Source organism: Physella acuta, unplaced genomic scaffold (genome assembly GCF_028476545.2).
Source record: "Physella acuta isolate Inbredline_101_S28 unplaced genomic scaffold, ASM2847654v3 ptg001283l, whole genome shotgun sequence".
Taxonomy (NCBI): Eukaryota; Metazoa; Mollusca; class Gastropoda; family Physidae; genus Physella; species Physella acuta.
Window position 1 is genome coordinate 170,723 of NW_026732798.1, and position 19,772 is coordinate 190,494.

The following is a 19,772-nucleotide window of genomic DNA, read 5'->3' on the forward strand; positions in this document are numbered from 1 at the left end:
AAGCTTTAACTATCATCAGCGTTGACAAGAAATTTAAACGACGTGAAATCAATACGTTACGAGATTAAGCGTTGGACCCGAAAACTAGCTTCGATAACAAAGGTGTTGTCTAGATTTTTAACAGTTTTATTTTAACTCAATTGCTTTGTCAAAAACATACGTTTTTCGAACACAGTTACTACGCAAGTTTGCTTATTTATTAAATTGACCGTTTTTTACAATTCATTTGCAAAAATCATTATGAATAATTATTTTAATACATAATCACGGTGACATTATGCGGAATCATACAGCTTTTTTATTCATGAACCGCAGAGACAATTCATATTTTCTGAGTTGGTTTACATTCGACGCCATTGATATAATTATGCGTTACATGTCATGTGTTGACCACGTTTAAGTAAAAATCTTAGCCTTATAGGTTTTAAATAAGGCATAAAAATACAACTGATTTTAACTTCATTTTCATTAGATATGTTAGATATGCTGAGCTTGTCTTGAGACGCATTATAAATGTCAAACACCTTTCCTTTGAATTTAGTGACGTGTTTTAAACTACAATGCAGGTCTAAGCAGTGAAGAAAGTAAAACACAGACTTACTTTACTTGGTATAAGCCTACTTGTGTTACATGTAATGTTGCGTAATACATTGACCTTTTAGCAGTTCTAGATTTCATTTTTTTTTTAAAATTGTTTTGATGCTGAGGGTTTTTGTTTGTACTAGTACAGGGCCAACAAAAAATGTTCTCAAAATCAACGTTTATGGCTTTAGTCATTGGCCTAATCATTGGACTAATTGTTACTTTGTATTTAACCAACACCACAAGACCGTTCAACACATTCTTTCCACCAAAGTCAGTCAATCGTACAGAAACGTTTCAACATAGATCAAGTGGGATTAAAAACGACCAGAATAACATAGATGCTTTGTACGGTGAATTCAAGCAAGATGGTAAGTACATTTCGGAACACACAAGCGTATCCTTTTAGTCCTGCTACCCTGTCGGTACTCTGTTAGCAGAGGGGCGCGACGTGAGTTTACATTCTGATCTATTTTGTGTGACCATAATCAAACACAAGATTGTTTCTCTTACTTGAATCGATCGTAGACGTGAATTCATCTTTGGCAAGGCCCGTGTTGAACTTTTCGGGGGTGGGTGGGGGGCGTCTTGGCTGCTGCCCTTTCAACTTCATTCCCTAATCCGGTCACCTTCGCTCTAGGGGCATCAGATTCTTGTTTTTCATCTGTGAAATTACTGGACCCATTCAGGACCGTGTTAAAGGAGGCTTGTACCCTAAGCTATTCAGAATACTCCAACCTTCTCAACATAAAAATAAATAAATAAGAGACCTTATGAGACTGCGTGACCTAGGGGTAGAGTGCCAGACTGCTAACCCGAATTCGGGTCAAAGTCATTAGAACTTCCTTGAGTCGACCCAGCTCTAATGGGTATCTACCACATGTCAGGGAGAGTAGAAAAGGCTGGACATATTGCTGACCACAGTATCCCTTCATATGCTGAGTTCATGGTGTCCGGTCAAAAAACCCCTGGACGAAATCCCCTGGACATAACCCCCCCCCCCGACATAAACCCCCTGGACAAAACCCCCCCGCGACATAAACCCCCTGGACAAAAACCCCCCCGCGATGTAAACCCCCCGGATAATAACCCCCGGACTGAGGTTTATATAAAGAAAAAATAACGATGATGTGAGCCAAGAAATCTTTAAAAATTACATTAAATTAATTTAATTTTTTTACGACTAAGAAAATAGTTTCTACCTAAAAAAATGCTTTTCGAAATCAAGGAGTGACCTTAGTTGTATTTGATCAAAGATCGGGCACCGACAACACCTTAGATATAGGTCATGTGGGAGCCGTGCGGATCAAAGCAACACATTCTTAACAATTCAAAAGATGTGAGGGATTCACCGGCGGAAGCTTGGTTCATATCCACCTTGGCATACAGAACCATGGTATAAATATAAAATCAAATTTATTTCTCGACAAATCGTATATTTTCTGGAATGGTGTTCGTTCAATCCAATAAAGGAAATTTAAAGGTGATTTTTGAAGGCTATGCCTTACTTCAAAACAAAACACAGGAAACATACACAACACTCTTACAGCAGCTAACGGTCTTAAACACAAACCTGCAACCAATTTCTATTATGATTGACTTTGAAATGGCTGTGATAAAAAGGGTTGAAAGGGTATTTCCAGATTGTGAGGTCAAAGGATGTTTCTTCCATCTTAGCCAAAATACATACAGAAAAATTCAGGACTCTGGCCTTCAACAACTCTATCAAGTTGATAGTGAATTTGCTCTCAAGCTCAGAATGCTACCTGCTTTGGCCTTTGTTCCCATCGAACACATGAGTTATGCCTTTGAAAAATTATTGGAAATTTTCCCCCAAGAAGCAATGCCGATTGCAGACTACTTTGAGGACTACTATATTGGCAGACCACAACGTCGAGGTCGAAGACAACATATGTTTCCACTTGACATGTGGAACATGCACACACGTGCAGAAGACCATATGCCAAAAACAAACAACTCAGTTGAAGGCTGGCACAGAAGTTTTCAGTCGCATATGGGATGTTGCCACCCAAATATTTGGAAATTTATTGACTTTATTAAAAAGGAACAATCTCTCCAAGAGGTTTATTGTACACAGATTAATTCAGGTCACTGTTTACCAAAACAGAAAAAAAAATATATTGATAGCAGCTCTCGAATTTTAATTGTTGTTAAAAATTTTAATGAGTCCACCATTATTGAGTATTTGCGAGGCATCGCTCACAATCTGTCTTTTTAAAGTTATAATAAAAATAATTTTTTTCCTAATGTTTGTTTTGTATTTTTATATTAATTTTGTTTCTCATCATCTTTGGTTTTTCCTTATATAAACCTCAATTGGGGGGTTTTTGTCCAGGGGGTTTATATCGCGGGGGGTTTTTGTCCAGGGATTTTATATCGCGGTGGGTTTTTGTCCAGGGGGTTTATGTCGCGGGGGGTTTTTGTCCAGGGGGTTTATGTGGGGGGTTTATGTCCAGGGGGTTTATGTCCACGGGGTTTTGACCGGGAGCCTGAGTTCATAGAAACAGGTGAACTGTACTTCGTAAAGGAAACTTTTACAGTCTAAACATAGGCAGTGGGGAGGAAATCAATTTCTCACTTTACGTAATTGAAATGGGATTTTTTTTATATTCAAAAGGAAACCCTTTAACAGTATTATCTAAATATATGCATATAAGCTCTAAAGTAAAAAAAAAAACAAGTTTTTGTTTCACTGTGGTAGAAACAAGCACTTAAATTAATTTTATTATATAAAATATCCCAATAAAAACAATTTTAAATAAAAAACAAAACAATTGTTATTTTCATTTGTGCTCTAGCACGTGCTTATATTGCTGAACTGATATTCCAGACCTGGATACACCCACTAATAATTATTTGTAAGATGTTTAATGTCTTAGAAGAACGTAGAGAGCTTGTTTATAATGGAAATAAGCTAACAGCAAGAACTAGACCTGTATGTTTACAGTTTTAAACTTTACTCTATAGGAAAGTTGTTTATGTGTAAAATATATTTTTGCCAGCAGAAGATGACTCAATTTCTCGAAAATTTGCTAATGATGTCCGAGTCCTTATATGGGTGATGACGTCACCGGAAAACTTACCTGTCAAAGCGAAGGCAGTAAAAGACACCTGGGCTCGTCACGGTCAGCTGGTGCTTTACTTCAGGTAAACTGACACGTAGTTTAACAACCTAACCAGTATTTTTATTTAGCATAGTGCTCTATAGCTTTTTCGAAAAAAAAAACAATGTTATACATACATTTCGTTAAAATGTTTTAAAAAACAAAATATTTAAGATTGTCAACGTCTGATGTTAACATAAATAAAACAACTCGAACAGAATATTACTAACGGAAATATAACATCAATAGAATAGCCAATAGATTTTTTGTTCATTTTTGTAATATGCAATTAAACCGAATACTACAAAAAATGTACTTTTTACATAAATCAATAATGTAAACAAGACAATTAAACACGTATTTTCTCATGTTTGGTTTACAGAGTTTACATTTTAGCAATAAAGTCAATACCGGAAAAATGGTATTTTTAATTATCATAAAATTTCAAAGCAGCTGATTTATGCATAGTTAAATTTGCTTACTTTTATGGCTAAATATTGAAATGCACATATATCGTATATATTACAGTTCTGTTGACAACAAGACATTCCCAGCCATCGGCCTGAATGTCTCAGAAGGAAGAAAGCATCTGATGGCAAAGACGTCAAAAGCTTTCAGATATGTTTATGAGAACCATTTTAATGACGCTGATTGGTTCATGAAGGTATGGGTAATCTTTTACACTGTCTTTGTAAATCTTTGTAGCTTTCCATTGCGCGTTGCCGCGATCTAGTCCTACACAGTGGCGTCGCTATGTCGGGTGTCACACTGTGCGCCACTCCGTGGTGTCACCCCCCCCTCCCCTCGAAGAAGCAAAGTATATACAAGTATATATAATTTTTCACAAAAATCTTTCCCGTGGTACTCTTATCAACGTTTTAAAGTTTCATGGTAGTAATGCATAAATGACAAACCCACAGACAGAAACACGTACTTTTATATGTTGGATGTATTTTTAGAAAAAATCCATATTATGCTAACGATTTCGGTTGCATATTTGTTTTTTTTTTAGGCTGACGACGACACTTACCTGATCGTCGAAAATTTAAAATACTTTCTGTCTGGTGAAAACTACAGTGAGCCAGTGTATTTTGGCCAGTTGTTCGCACTTTGGGGACATCCGGTACTGAAGCAAGGATATCAAACGTAGGTATTGAAACTAAAGTACCAAATAACAAAACGTTACAAAAATATATTTCTAAATACCAGTTACTTGCCAGTTACATGTAAGGTAGATAAAAAAGCAGGGCTGGAACTGTAATACATTTATTAAGGAGGGCTTACCGTTTAAATGCTAATGCTAAAAATAGAAAAAAAAGAGATAAATAATGGAATGGACAGTAGTTACTTACACAGCGGTTTTCAAAATTATTGGTAGGACTTTTGTGCATTAGATGAGAAGTTGTTAGTTCACACGGCGGATAGCATAAATGTTACCGTATATTTATCATACTCGTCAACACAGAGGTGGAGCTGGGTATGTTCTAAGCAAGGAGGCGCTGAGAAGGTTTGGGGAAGGATCCCAGAAAGAAATCTACTGTCACAAGGACAGCGGCGGAGAGGACATGAATATGGCCATCTGTATGCAAATACTTGGTGTGAGGGCTGGCAGGAGTCATGACGCTCTAGGCAACAGCCGGTTCCACCAGGAATCTCCAGTGGTCCACATCAATGGGTTATATGGACGGTGGTATTATAACAAGTCAATGGAGGCTATTACAATGGTAAGGGACCCTAAAAAGACTTCAAACCACAGCCTACAGCCCCCCCCCCCCTCCACCTCATCCATTATTTTCTGAAATACTGACTGAGCTCGATCAACAAAAAGTATTTTAATGAACTTTTATTACTATTTATTCATTTCTCTAAAACGCGAATTATCTGCTAAAATTCAATTTCTAGCAATACTTTTCTAAAATGCAAAAATGTAACTTCACTCTCTTAAATCCTCTCCCCCTAATCACACATCGTGACAAAATTACGAATCCTCACTCCACCCTATGAGTTTAACGTTAGTTATGGACGACCCATTGTGAAAACTTGGTTCTTGACAAACTTTTTTTAATACTCAGAAACACAGAATCGGTGGGAAAAAAATCAAATAACTTCTGATTTAATGTAGGGTTTTAACAGCAACAAATATGATATTTATGTCACAACAATATGTTATCAAAACTAAGCATCATTTTCTTCTTCATTTTAAAAATTTATTGTTGGACGGAATTTCCTTCAAAATAAATAATTAATTTGTTTGTTTTACTTAAATCGAGTGTTTGGTTACCAGTTTATGGTTGTATTTATTTTTACTGTTACGCGCTAGAATCAGGTAAACATTGTGTTAGTGTTTGCGATTTCCGGTAAACGGAAGTGTTGCTTTAATCAATTTCTAGTTTCTAAAAAAAACCTTCAGAAATTTATACTTTTATATCAGTTTACCCTAAAGCAGAATATTCTAAAAAAAACTGTCGTCTCTCTGTGTTTTCTCGAAACACAACTGGTTTTGTCACAAACTTAGTTATTATTTCTAGAGCATGTTTCCACTGGTTATGCCATGTCAACACTTACTATTACACTCTCGTTTTTGTTTTAAAAATAGTTAAAGTATTTTCTTAAATCGTATTTGTAGGGTGTGAACGGCCTTAGCGATTACACCGTGAGCTTTCATCACCTGAGCCCTACAGACATGTATGTGCTGGAGTTTTTCGTCTATCACCTGCGGCCCTATGGGATACCAATACAACTTCAGAACTTAAATAACAGGACTGGTGTCTCCACGATAGGGGAAGACAAAATTCGTAAGATGAACATGAGCAGTATGTTCTCCAAGGTTAAGCAAGAATAATAATATTGACAGGTGAAGATAAGTTTTGTTTTTAAAAAGTTACATGCTAATAAATAATAATAACAATAAAAATTAAAAAAAAACACTAAAATTTCAGTTCGAAATTTGAAACTTTTTTAAATAAAATTTACGATTTTTTGAGATTGTTTTTTCATGTGCTGTAATTATATTTTTCTAAGAAAGATGAATGCATAATGTTTTGAATCACAATTAATTTTGGTTCAAAAACTATTTTTTTCTTTATCTATCGTAAAATATAATACATTTATTAAATATAATAATTTAATACATAATATATTTTTCCAAAAATATAGTCCAGAAACGATTACATCTGAAAACAAATTAATCCAGAAGAAGCACAATAACCTAGCTTCAATCTATCCATCTATATACTACTAAAACTCAAGTTTGTTTACATGTTTGAATATTTATTTGTTTGTTTGTTTGTCTGATTTGGTACTGTAAGAAAACTGCTCTATATGGGGGGGGGGGGCTGTAAAATAGTATGTAGGTTGAGAACAATTTTTCTTTGCAGACAGACTGTTAATCACACATTTATTTAAAGACGTTAATGAATTTATTGATTTATTCATAGGTAGATTAACCACATTAATTTTAAAGTTTTAGAACAATGGCTTAACTTTGACTGAATAGTGACGTTTGATAACTCATTTTTTTGTTTGTTTGTTTTTCTGATTTGTTATTGGGGAGAATCTGCATTATGTATAGAGCTGTAAAATAGGATTTTGGGTGATAAATATTGTTCTTTCTTAAACACGCTGTTAATTACAAACTAATTTAAAGCCGTAAATTAATTTATTGATATATTCATTGGTAGATTAACCACATTAATTATAAAAGTATAGAACAATGACTTTAGTAATAGTATAAAGATTTATTTTTAAAACAATGTTTTCAATGGTTTTTTTTAAATACAAACATGGCTGAGACTTGGCGGGGCACTGGGCAGGTGAAGTAGAGTTTAGTAGAGTTTTTAAAATATAAAAAACGTCTTTTTGAATGTGGGGGTCTGGTTATTTTGGGATGATAAGTGCTGGCAGACGTGATGTCATTTATGGATGACCCCCCGAAACCCACAGTTATCTAACTAGATAACGGGTAGTCTAGTTACAATATATAATCTGACAAAAATATATGCAGACCGAACATTCCTAGGCGAAATATCCCTAATCTGCGTATTGACAGATATTAAATCCTATATATAAATTTCCTATACAGAACATCCCATAAAAAATGTACTCCAATTATACAAATCCCCAATCATATTATTTTATTTGCAATAACTTTTACATTATATCATACACCCGGATAAAAAAGTATTAGAATAGCTAGCTATTATGCGAAGTATTCGGTTAATCAACGCCACTATATATATTGGATTAACTAAAAATAGCATGTATGGGTAAGATAACACGTTCTTTGATATTGACAAGTATACAAAATAAAAAGAAGGCTCAAGGTGTGCTGGTGTAGATATAGCTGTTTATACAGCCCATCCTTCCTTCAGATATTACAATCACGTGTTTAAGTTGCACATCTAACAAATCTTTGTTTAATTGTTTGGCTAAATGCCCTGTTCAACTTGCAACACACCAATTAAAATAGCTGAATACTGTCGCATTATAAAACTTATCGGCTTATCTCGGGCTTAAAAATATAGTTTTCATTTTGATGAATTGGTTTGCCCTCCTTACAGTGAAATTTATCATACATAAAACTGAGTCTCCATATTTTTTGACAGAGTTATGAAAGTAAAAAAAAAATATTTTTTATTTAACACTTGCTTGATAATCCATCGTCTTTTCCATTCTTTCTGGTTATTTTTTTTCATTGCTTTAAAAATAGATACCATAACCGCCCCCAGTGTTTCTTCCAGACTTTTTTTCTCCGGGGGGGGGGGGGGGGCGGTAGACTTTCTTCGGGGGGTGGGGGGGGGGCGGACACTGTTAAAAGTATATATTTTCTACATAAATTATAAACTTCATTTCGTTCGGGGGGCGGTAGAATATTTTCGGGGTGGCTTCGCCCCTCCCGAAGAGATGCCTGGAAGAAACTCTGAACTAAAAAAATCATTAAACAAGAATAATTTTAAGTTGGTTCTATATAAACATAATATAAAATAATTAAATGTTATATCGAACCCCCATCAGCAGACAGTTTACTGCTTAATAGAACAATCACAATGGCAATGGAAGGACATGTTTAATTAAACTAAATTAAACATTTATAATCACGATTATGCAGCAAACACTTATAACAGATTAATGTCATAGGGGTCATCCATAAATGACGTCACACTCGTAGGGGGGAGGGGGGGGGGGTCCGTAATTTTGTGACGATGTGTGATGAGGGGAGGGGGGGGGGTGTCAGATGTTGCGACGTCACATTTTTGCATTATAAAAAAGCAATGTTAAAAAACGAATTTTAGACGTTATTTCGCGTTTTAGATAACTGTTTTAATAAATTGTAATAGTTTAGACAAAATTTTGGAAAAATATCGATGTTTTTAAAAAATTCAACTGCAATTTTGAGGGGGGTTGTAGGTTGAGGTGTGACGTCATTTTAGGGGGGGGGGGTCTGGCTTTTTGTGACGACGTGTGACGGACGGGAGGGGGGGGGGGAGAGGTAAAAATCGTCAAAAAAAGCGTGACGTCATTTATGGATGACCCCATATCTGAAGTCTTAACCATTGTTGGCTAGAAATTTAAACTAAGTAAAATTAATAAGATACTAAATGTTTGACTAAAAAGTCGAATAGATAACATCGGTAATGTCTAGTTTCTTGACAGTTTTATTATGATTTTATTGATTTATTGGACATACGTTTAATCGATCTATAGCTGCCCCCACGTTGGCTTAATTATTAAATTAAACGTTTTAAATATTTACTTACAAAGATCGTTCTAAAATATTTATATTGTTAACAAAAGTGAAATAATTCAGTTTTTTAGGGCTTTCATATATTCGATAGCATTCATGCTTAGACTACAGTGTGTTTTATAGACTTGTTTTATAGATTTGTTTTATAGACTTGTTTTACAGACTTGTTTTATAGACTTGTTTTATAGATTTGTTTTATAGACTTGTTTTATAGATTTGAACTTTTTCATGAAAGCACGACTGGGTTAAACATCCTTTGCACCTGGTTAATTGGACTAGACTTTAAATTGAGAAGCAAAAAAAAAAAAAGAATTTTTTTTCAGACACTTGCTCTTGGCATTAATGACATGTGATTCAAATTACAATGCAGCTTTAAGCTGTGTTGCGTGTAACGCTGCCTTATACATTGACATGTAAACAATACGTTTTTTAAGAATTGTGTTATGCAGAGACTTTTAGTTTGCGTTTTTGTTTGCGTTTGCTTTTGTGTTTGAGTTTGCGTTTGTGTGTGTATGTGTGTGTTTGCATTGTGTTTGCGTTTGTTTGAGTGTTTTGGTTTTGGTTGGGTGTGGTTAGTGTTAAGTTTAAAGTTAGAGTTGCGTTTAGGGTTATGTGTTCTTTTGTCAAATGTCCTTGCCGGTTATATGCTGCTTACGGTCCTCTACAGATAGGTTTTTCACAGAGGCTAATATATATATATATATATATATATATATATATATATATATATATATATATATATATATATATATATATATATACTTGCCGTTCTTCAATAACACGGTTCCTCAAGCTAATGTAATAAGCATCAGAGTCGAATAAATCAACAGAAAACCTCTTGTTATTTACTTTCCCTCTCATGAAGAATTAGAACATGATACAGTTAAAATAGACAAAAATATATTATAAGATTAGAATCGTGTGAGAGGATATAGCTTTTTACACCATCATAGCAAACACATATGAGAAAGTTAACACAACATTGCATGCAAACACTCAACAAACTCTACATCTACTAAAAGATAAAAGCCAACAGTAACTATAATTTAGTGTTAAGTAAACTTACAGCATCTCTAATAATATTAAAACCTAACTTTAAGTTTTTTCAATTTTATAAATAAGCAAACAACTAAAATCAAACTTAAATTTCAACCTAAATGTGACAGAATCCACTTTGCTTTTAGAGATATAGATTAAATTAAACAGCTAATTCTAATTATGTTTCAATTTATAGAAAAAAACGAGCAGTATTGTAAAAAATGTACCATCTATAACCACTTACATTTTAATTATGACAATTTTAAAAAGTGACCAAAAAATTCTTAACAAAAACACCGCTTGAGTAGGGTGTGGACGGCCTCAGTGATTACACCGTGACATTTCATCACGTGACTCCCGCAGACATGTACATGCTGGAGTTTTTCGTCTATCACCTGCGGCCCTATGGGATACCAATACAACTTCAACAATTAAATAACAAAACCTCTCAAAGTTTCAGCCTGCAAGAACTTTTTTAAAGTTAATAAGGGTAACAACTGATCTTTTTTAACGCAAGGGAAATAACTTAAATATTTGAACTACGAAAGTTCAGAAAAATAACAGGAAGAACGATTGTCAAAGAAAATTGCTGTGTATATTATATAATCACATAAAAACACATATACATCACTATCAAGACGCTGTCGGAAAAATATGCAAAGAATATAACAAATAAAAAAATAAAAAAAGTTAATTTACTCTTCCTCAAAATCAATCTGACATTTGGCGCTGCTTTTATTTATTTACACATTTCAATATTGTTGGTTTATGACTTACCACAAAAAAATAAATACTTAAAATCATTTGTATTTTTTTCAGATTATAGTTTTTAGTTTTACTTGCTTTCAAAAGTAAATATTTTTTAATTAAAATTAAAATATTAAAGTAACAGCTTCTAAATATTCCAGTTTTAATTTTTTTTCGAGAACATTATTTTGATACGTTTAACGTATTTAGATACGTTCAACAACATTAAAGTGGTATAAAAATTTATCATCTGCTCTTAATGAGAACAACAAAAAAACTTACATACATACACATTTAGTTAGGTAAATATTTTTATTATATCCGACTAAACTCAAAGTTATATCATATTACTAGTCAACCCCATCCAATATTTTAAAAGGATTATTTTTATTCCGACATTTTATGGCATTTCACGTTGACCAGCTAAGTGTTAAACATACGACAGTAAAACTATTGATTGACACAGCTATGTAGTGTTTAAACCCACGAAGGGGATCTTGTTATAAAATGTTACTTCAAAGCCTAGCAGCCTATGTCGTATTATCGGTTTTACTTCTTATTCAATAATAATAAATGAAGACACAGAAAAAATTCAGTTCAGAACAGTTTTATGTATCGAAATGGATAGAAAATATCCATAAAATACCAGTACGGAATAACCCCACGCAAAATACAAAATATTTTAAGTCAAAGTCGCCCGACAGATTGAGACAAACGAACACTATGCGCAGGAAAAGCTATAACTAGACCAATTTACCTACATTTAATAATTTCCTAACGCAAACATTATTATACAAAAATTTCTAGATATAACTAATCTAGAAATTGTTACACAGGATCCAAGATTTTTCACACATTACTTTGATATTCTTATTGCATAAGAACAATTTTGTTTTGCAACAAAATCAAACTTAAGAAGAATAAAACAATGAGAGAGATAATGTTGTAAAAATTATACAATTATTTATTTAAAAAAAAACATCCCCATTTATAACATCCCCTGCCATAAGATCCCCAATTATAACATACCCAGTTCTAACATTCTGAGCTAAAACATACCTAGTTACAACATTCCCAACTATATCCTTAGAGATAACATCCCCAGCTTAACATCCTTAGCTATAACATGCCTAGTTATAACATCGACTAATTAAGTTCCCGTTCGTTAAGTTATCATACTATTACGTAAAATGGAAACCTCATATTTTTGATACTACTTTGTCAGTTACGAAAGTAAAAAAAATATATATGTGTCTTTCATTTATTGCTGGGCATTCGCTTACTTTCCTTTAATTATATTATTTGTTTTAAAAGTGGGTACCTGAGCAGTTTAAAAATATCAATAGTGTTATATTGAATGGTTTCTATATCGGAAAAGAAAATGGTAAATTACAACATCATACCGCACCTATCCCAAATACATTACTTAGTTACCTGTAATGATCCATATGTAATAGGGTAAATTTTGTTAAAACTCTGTCCATTATAGTCATGATTTTGAAAGTAAGAAACATTAGAAAAATAAACATCTATCAACTCAGTAGATTTTCACGTGGTTGACATGAAATGTAATGATATAAAATCAATAGACTCCCGAAGTGTGACTCGAAAACACATATAGAATGATTAAAAAAGATGGTGTCAAAAATATGACTGTTAAGTTATGACCTTAACAATCGGGAACACATATATTTTATTAAACAAGCGTCAGAAAGTTGCCTTGTATATCATTAGATTTCCGTCCATTACAAGGATTCTAGTTTAGCACACAAAGAGTTGTACTCTATTCACCACTTACAAAGAACTTTTTTTTTTGACACACAGTCAATTTGACATATATACGTTCACTTTCATGTTCAGGCGAAGTTATATTGATCTCATAGCATTAGTATTGAATATTTGACGACAAAATGAACGTGTTTTGCAGTTGATATGTACGCATAGACTTTAACTTGAGATGAAGTAAAATCATATCAGACACCTGCTATTGAACTAAGTTACTTGTGTTTTAAACATGCATTAAGACACTTTTATTTGCTTTGTATTACTTGTTTTGAATGTTATGATGTGTAATATACAGATAATTCAACAATAGTATATTTGGTTTTAAAAATCTGAAGTATTATGTTGACATACTGCAAAAATAGTGGGCATTCATGCTAAATAAGTGTGTACTAAAATGTTATTGCAGTCAGTGTTTAAGGCTCTAATCATTTGCCTATTCAGTGGATTAATGTTTACTTTATATTTAACCAACACAAGACTGTTCAACACATTCTTTACAGCAACTTCACTCAATCGCACAGAAACGACTGTGTTTAAACATAGATTAAGTGGTATTGTAAACTACCAAAATCACAGAAATGCACCCGAAGGTGAATTCATCCAAAATGGTACGTAGCAATTCTATTTTTAGTTCAGAAACTTGAAAAGAATCCAGCATAGAGTCGCGTCATTATGAGTTACTAGATTAGTCTTTATCCTTGGATAACTGTGCTTTGAGGGTCATCGATAAATGACGTCACGTTTGTCTGACGATTTTGTATGTTTCCCTCCCCTCCCTAATGTCACACATCGTCGCAAAAAGCCAGACCCCTCATTTACAAAAACGCCACAACTCAGACAGCATGTTTTTGTCTTTTTAAAAAAAAACCTCTGATTTCGGCTAAACATTGGTCCGGCCACACTATCCCTTCATATGCTCAGGTCACAAAAACAGGTGAACTCTACTTCAACATTTTTTAATAATTTTCTTTCTACAATATTTTCTGAGTTCGAACCTCATTTGAATAATACATGAATAAATTATTAAACGTCAAACTAACAATAATAAATTATAGACTACTATTTAAATAACTATAAAGAAAAGCGTGGGTCACTTTAGTATCTATTGGATACCTTTACTAATGTTAAGGAAGACACCCACGCTTTTCTTTATAGTTATTTAAATAGTAGTCTATAATTTATTTTCTACTTTTTAGTGCATCATTACATAAAAGCTTGTTATTAAAACGTTTTTTATGAATTTTTTTTTCAGTACTTTACAACTTTTATTTACAATATAGTTACATGACTAAAAACCATTGCGCGCCTACTGAATATCACGTTCAGTAGGCGCGCAATGGTTTTTGAACGCAGCCATTACGTGATGGCGCAGCTATTGAAGGTGATGACGCGTGTGGTGTGGTTGGCTAGACATGCCTACTAATTCGGTCCAAATTTTTATTAATTCATAAAAAATTAATTAGGCATCCAATTAAGTCAAATTTAGTTTCAGATTGCATTGTCTTCATGTCTTGACCCACGTGCCAACTGTGAATCGTATCGGTCAAGTAGAACTGTCCGAATTTTCACTCCTGCGTTTCCGTCTAGACTGACGACTGACGACTGACGAGGAAGTGAGTTAAAAAAATTCATAAAAAACGTTTTAATAACAAGCTTTTATGTAAAGATGCACTAAAAAGTAGAAAATAAATTATAGACTACTATTTAAATAAATATAAAGAAAAGCGTGGGTCACTTTAGTATCTATTGGATACCTTTACTAATGTTAAGGAAGACACCCACGCTTTTCTTTATAGTTATTTAAATAGTAGTCTATAATTTATTTTCTACTTTTTAGTGCATCTTTACATAAAAGCTTGTTATTAAAACGTTTTTTATGAATTTTTTTTTCAGTACTTTACATGTTTTATTTACAATAGAGTTACATGACTAAAAACCATTGCGCGCCTACTGAACATCACGTTCAGTAGGCGCGCAATGGTTTTTGAACGCAGCCATTACGTGATGGCGCAGCTATTGAAGGTGATGACGCGTGTGGTGTGGTTGGCTAGACATGCCTACTAATTCGGTCCAAATTTTAATTAATTCATTAAAAATCAATTAGGCATCCAATTAAGTCAAATTTAGTTTCAGATTGCATTGTCTTCATGTCTTGACCCACGTGCCAAATGTGAATCGTATCGGTCAAGTGGAACTGTCCGAATTTTCACTCCTGCGTTTCCGTCTAGACTGACGACTGGCGACTGACGACTTACGACAGAGGAAGTGAGTTAAATAAAAGCTTGTAATAAAAGCTTGTAATAAATTTGAACCAATCGCGTGTGTTGTGATTTCCCACTGTGCAACATCTCTCTCTCTCTATGCATACATATATACATATATATATATATATATATATATATATATATATATATATATATATATATATATATATATATAGTGTATATTTCATCGCGATGTTAGCATAAAATTGCTGTTTATAGGTCATTCAAATATTGAAATATGTCTTGTAGATCAAACGTGTCAAGAGGTAGATTAAATAGTTTCATATTCTTTGGCGTAGTTCAGCATAGCAACACATACCTGTGAAATCAGTATAAATGACCTTTTCGCGCCCTTAGATAGCTATCCAAGCAGGGTGATTTTAACCCAGATAGTTTCCATGACTACATAACTGATCTGTAAGGTATACAAATATATTTTAAAAAAAAAAACAGGTGGTTGCATTGTGTATACAATATTCTTTTTCAAAACGGATACTTGAAGAGTTTGATGTGTTAGATATTATATTTAAAAAGCAACTGATTGCATTGTTTAATGTATCCAAATCTACGTTCAATTACTGATGATTGTAGCGTGTAATATATAAAATATGATTAGTGACAAAAGATATTTGCATTGTTTAATGTTTAATCTATGTTTTTTGAAAACAGTTTGGTGCATTGTTTAATGAGTAAAATATAATTTTTGAAAACAGATAATTGTATTGTTTTATGTATACAAACAATGTATACCACCAGATGATGACTCAATAGCTCTAAAACTAGTTAATGATGTCCGTGTCCTAATTTGGGTTATGACCTCACCGGACCACTTACCTGTCCAGGCTAAGGCTGTGAAAGACACCTGGGCACGTCACGGTCACGTGCTCTTCTTCAGGTAAACTGACATGTAGTTTAAGTTCCTAACAGGTACTTTAAACAAATAGTTCTACATACTTTAAAAAACTAAAAAAAAAATGATTACATGTCCATTTTATTAAATATCACAAAAAGTAAACTTTTGAATCTAAATTTAACGATTGAATTTAACATGAATTAAATAACACCAACAGAATATCCATTCACATACTAGTAATAACTAATAATGTTTATTTTTGAATATTAAATCGTTGGTTAGTTTATTTATTTGTTGGTATTGGGAGATCAGAGCATAAACACTACGCGTATAGTCGGTCAGTAATACTGTTTTTTTTTTTTGCTTTTTTATCTTCTAACATATTTAATATACAATGAGAAACCCCGACGAACGCCAATAGTTGTAATTCATTGTTATTATGTCTACGTTAGCTAAAATGATGTATTCATTTGTTATTTATATTAGGTTCAAACAACATTATCATTTTTTTTTGTAAAAACACGTTGACCAGGTTACCATTTTTAAACTCATTAATTAAATCAGAGCTGAAATTAGCAGTATAGTAGTTTAAACAAAAAATAATTTATTAAAATAATATTTGCTTTTATTTTTTATGTAGTCAAATAGTGTAGCTTACATTTTATTGTTGTAGATCTTGTGGTTTTTTTTTTAAATTTTATTACTGTAATATTAAAATATTCTCTTAGAAAGTTTCAAATAGAAATTTAAGGGTTACGTAAATTGATTAGAATGTTAAAATTGTTTCCTCTCAAATAAATATAAAAAAATAAACCACTGTTTAATTTACACATTGATATGTACATATAACGTATACATTACAGTTCTGTTGACAACAAGACATTCCCAACCATCGGCCTCAATGTCTCCGAAGGAAGAGAGCATCTGATGGCAAAGACGTCAAAAGGTTTCAGATATGTTTATGAGAACCATTTTAATGACGCTGATTGGTTCATGAAAGTATGAGTGATTTCGACCAGTGTTTTTTCTTTCATTCTCTCTCTCTCTCTCTCTCTCTCTCTCTCTCTCTCTCTCTCTCTCTCTCTCTCTCTCTCTCTCTCTCTCTGTCACTCCGTTGTTTTATCGGGGTGACGAACAACAGAATATATATTTTCTTCTTCTTTATTTCTTGTAATGTGGTGGGGATTGCTCCAACACAATTAAGTTGTGCCCGATTTAGTCCTATACAAAGTAAGCAAACTGCCTAAGTTGATATATAATCTATTTGTAAATTGTCTGTTTTAATGCTATTAATTTGGTTAACACCTTTTTTAGGCTGACGACGACACTTACCTGATAGTCGAAAATTTAAAATACTTTCTGTCTGGTGAAAACTACAGTGAGCCAGTGTATTTTGGTCAGTTGTTTTCCGTTTGGAGTAAACCAGAACTGACGCAAGGATACCAAGGGTAAATTATTTAAGCAAAAAATCAAACGCCAATTAGGTATAAGTTTATAACAGCAATGATTGCATTACAGCTATAAGAATAGAACATAACTTTGTTAGAAAAATGAATATTAAAACACGTCTTAAAAACATGTATTTGCGCTGTGGGCTACATAAAATATAGGCTTCAAGTAATGATGCTTTGGTTCATGTAGAAATTCTAATCAAAACAATCACCATCAAAATAATAGATCAGAAGAGAATTTATAGTATATTTTTTACAAGCTTTTATTTAACTCACTTCCTCTGTCGTCAGTCGTCAGTCGTCAGTCTAGACGGAAACGCAGGAGTGAAAATTCGGACAGTTCTACTTGACCGATACGATTCACAGTTGGCACGTGGGTCAAGACATGAAGACAATGCAATCTGAAACTAAATTTGACTTAATTGGATGCCTAATTAATTTTTTATGAATTAATAAAAATTTGGACCGAATTAGTAGGCATGTCTAGCCAACCACACCACACGCGTCATCACCTTCAATAGCTGCGCCATCACGTAATGGCTGCGTTCAAAAACCATTGCGCGCCTACTGAACGTGATGTTCAGTAGGCGCGCAATAGTTTTTAGTCATGTAACTCTATTGTAAATAAAACATGTAAAGTACTGAAAAAAAATTCATAAAAAACGTTTTAATAACAAGCTTTTATGTAATGATGCACTAAAAAGTAGAAAATAAATTATAGACTACTATTTAAATAACTATAAAGAAAAGCGTGGGTGTCTTCCTTAACATTAGTAAAGGTATCCAATAGATACTAAAGTGACCCACGCTTTTCTTTATAGTTATTTAAATAGTAGTCTATAATTTATTTTCTACTTTTTAGTGCATCATTACATAAAAGCTTGTTATTAAAACGTTTTTTATGAATTTTTTATCTGTTCGTTTCACGCAGCGGTGGAGCTGGGTATGTTCTTAGCAAGGAGGCGCTGAGAAGGTTTGGGGAAGGAGCTAGGCAAGCTAACTGTGCTGAGGACAGCGGTGGAGAAGACGTTCGTATGGCCATCTGTATGCAAAGACTTGGTGTTAGGGCTGGCAGGAGTCATGACGCTCTAGGCAACAGCCGGTTCCACCAGGAATCTCCTGTGGTCCACATCAACGGGATGTATAAACGGTGGTATTTTAACAAGTCAATAGAGGCCATTAAACAGGTAATGAAAACTTCATTTTATTTTTATACCTGCATTTTTTTAGTCCACATCAACGGCTTGCATCATTGGCGGTATTTGAACAGATCAATCGAGGCCCTCAAAGTGGTAATAAAAACCGTATTTCCGTATTTAATTTTTGACGAAATCGGAACTAAAATGATTACGTAGAATTTCCGAACCTGTATAAATAATTAGTTTCTGCACTCTTATAAAAAGTATCGCATTCTAGATAATACACTACACCCTCTGCTATTACCGCTATTGAATTAAAGAAAAAAAAAGTGAAATGTGGAAGTTTGTACATTCAATAATGTTTCTTGCAGGTTGTTTTGTTTATATCTAATATATTTTTTTTCAAAATGGCATCTTTAGGGTGTGGACGGCCTCAGTGACTACACCGTTAGCTTTCATCACGTGACTCCCGCAGACATGTACGTGCTGGAGTTTTTTGTCTATCACCTGCGGCCCTATGGGATACCAATACAGCTCCAGAAGTTGAACAACAATAATAGTGTCTCCACGATAACACTATCGTCATCTCGTGCAAGAAAATAATGTTAGTGAGTTTTGAACGAAAACAACTATCTTAAATAAATAAGCGTGTGCTTATATCAGTGAAATTAACTCCAACTTTCAGTTAGAAAAACGAAGCATCTGAAATTGAAAAATACAAGACGTAAACTCATAAACTGTGGTCTTTTTGTTTTTATAGGTTTTTACAGTCTGGCTGCCATTGAAAATTGTAAGCGAGTTTTGTGTGCAGTCCATCAACAATTGAAAAGGGCTGTCTGCTGAATACCAAATTTAAAAAAGAAGAAATCTCTGTTCAACATAGACACGTTTCTCTAGTTTACAATACTATTTGGATACTGTTTGTACGGCATACAAATGAGTTTAACCAATAAATAATAAAGTTATTTACGTCTGTCATACATTTTTACATATTTATTGGACATAAATAACTTTTTTTTTCTGTAAGACATTTAGTGAAGTGTAA

General features: G+C 33.4%; 2 protein-coding genes across 2 annotated transcripts; both read left to right on the forward strand.

Annotated features, from left to right (window-relative positions):
• The first annotated feature begins 623 nt into the window (after positions 1-623).
• Positions 624-6,651, forward strand: LOC131957976 (glycoprotein-N-acetylgalactosamine 3-beta-galactosyltransferase 1-like). Its single transcript, XM_059322852.1, has 6 exons — positions 624-953; positions 3,609-3,750; positions 4,236-4,371; positions 4,720-4,853; positions 5,173-5,431; positions 6,334-6,651. The coding sequence occupies exons 1-6, from the start codon at positions 743-745 to the stop codon at positions 6,547-6,549; spliced, it is 1,098 nt and encodes a 365-aa protein (XP_059178835.1). The 5' UTR covers positions 624-742; the 3' UTR covers positions 6,550-6,651.
• Positions 6,652-13,197: 6,546 nt separating this feature from the next.
• Positions 13,198-19,688, forward strand: LOC131957977 (glycoprotein-N-acetylgalactosamine 3-beta-galactosyltransferase 1-B-like). The gene is made up of 7 exons (XM_059322853.1): positions 13,198-13,628; positions 16,041-16,179; positions 17,001-17,136; positions 17,452-17,585; positions 18,520-18,775; positions 19,148-19,331; positions 19,488-19,688. Exons 1-6 carry the CDS (start codon positions 13,415-13,417, stop codon positions 19,328-19,330), a joined length of 1,062 nt encoding a protein of 353 aa, XP_059178836.1. The 5' UTR covers positions 13,198-13,414; the 3' UTR covers position 19,331; positions 19,488-19,688.
• The last annotated feature ends 84 nt before the right edge of the window (positions 19,689-19,772 follow it).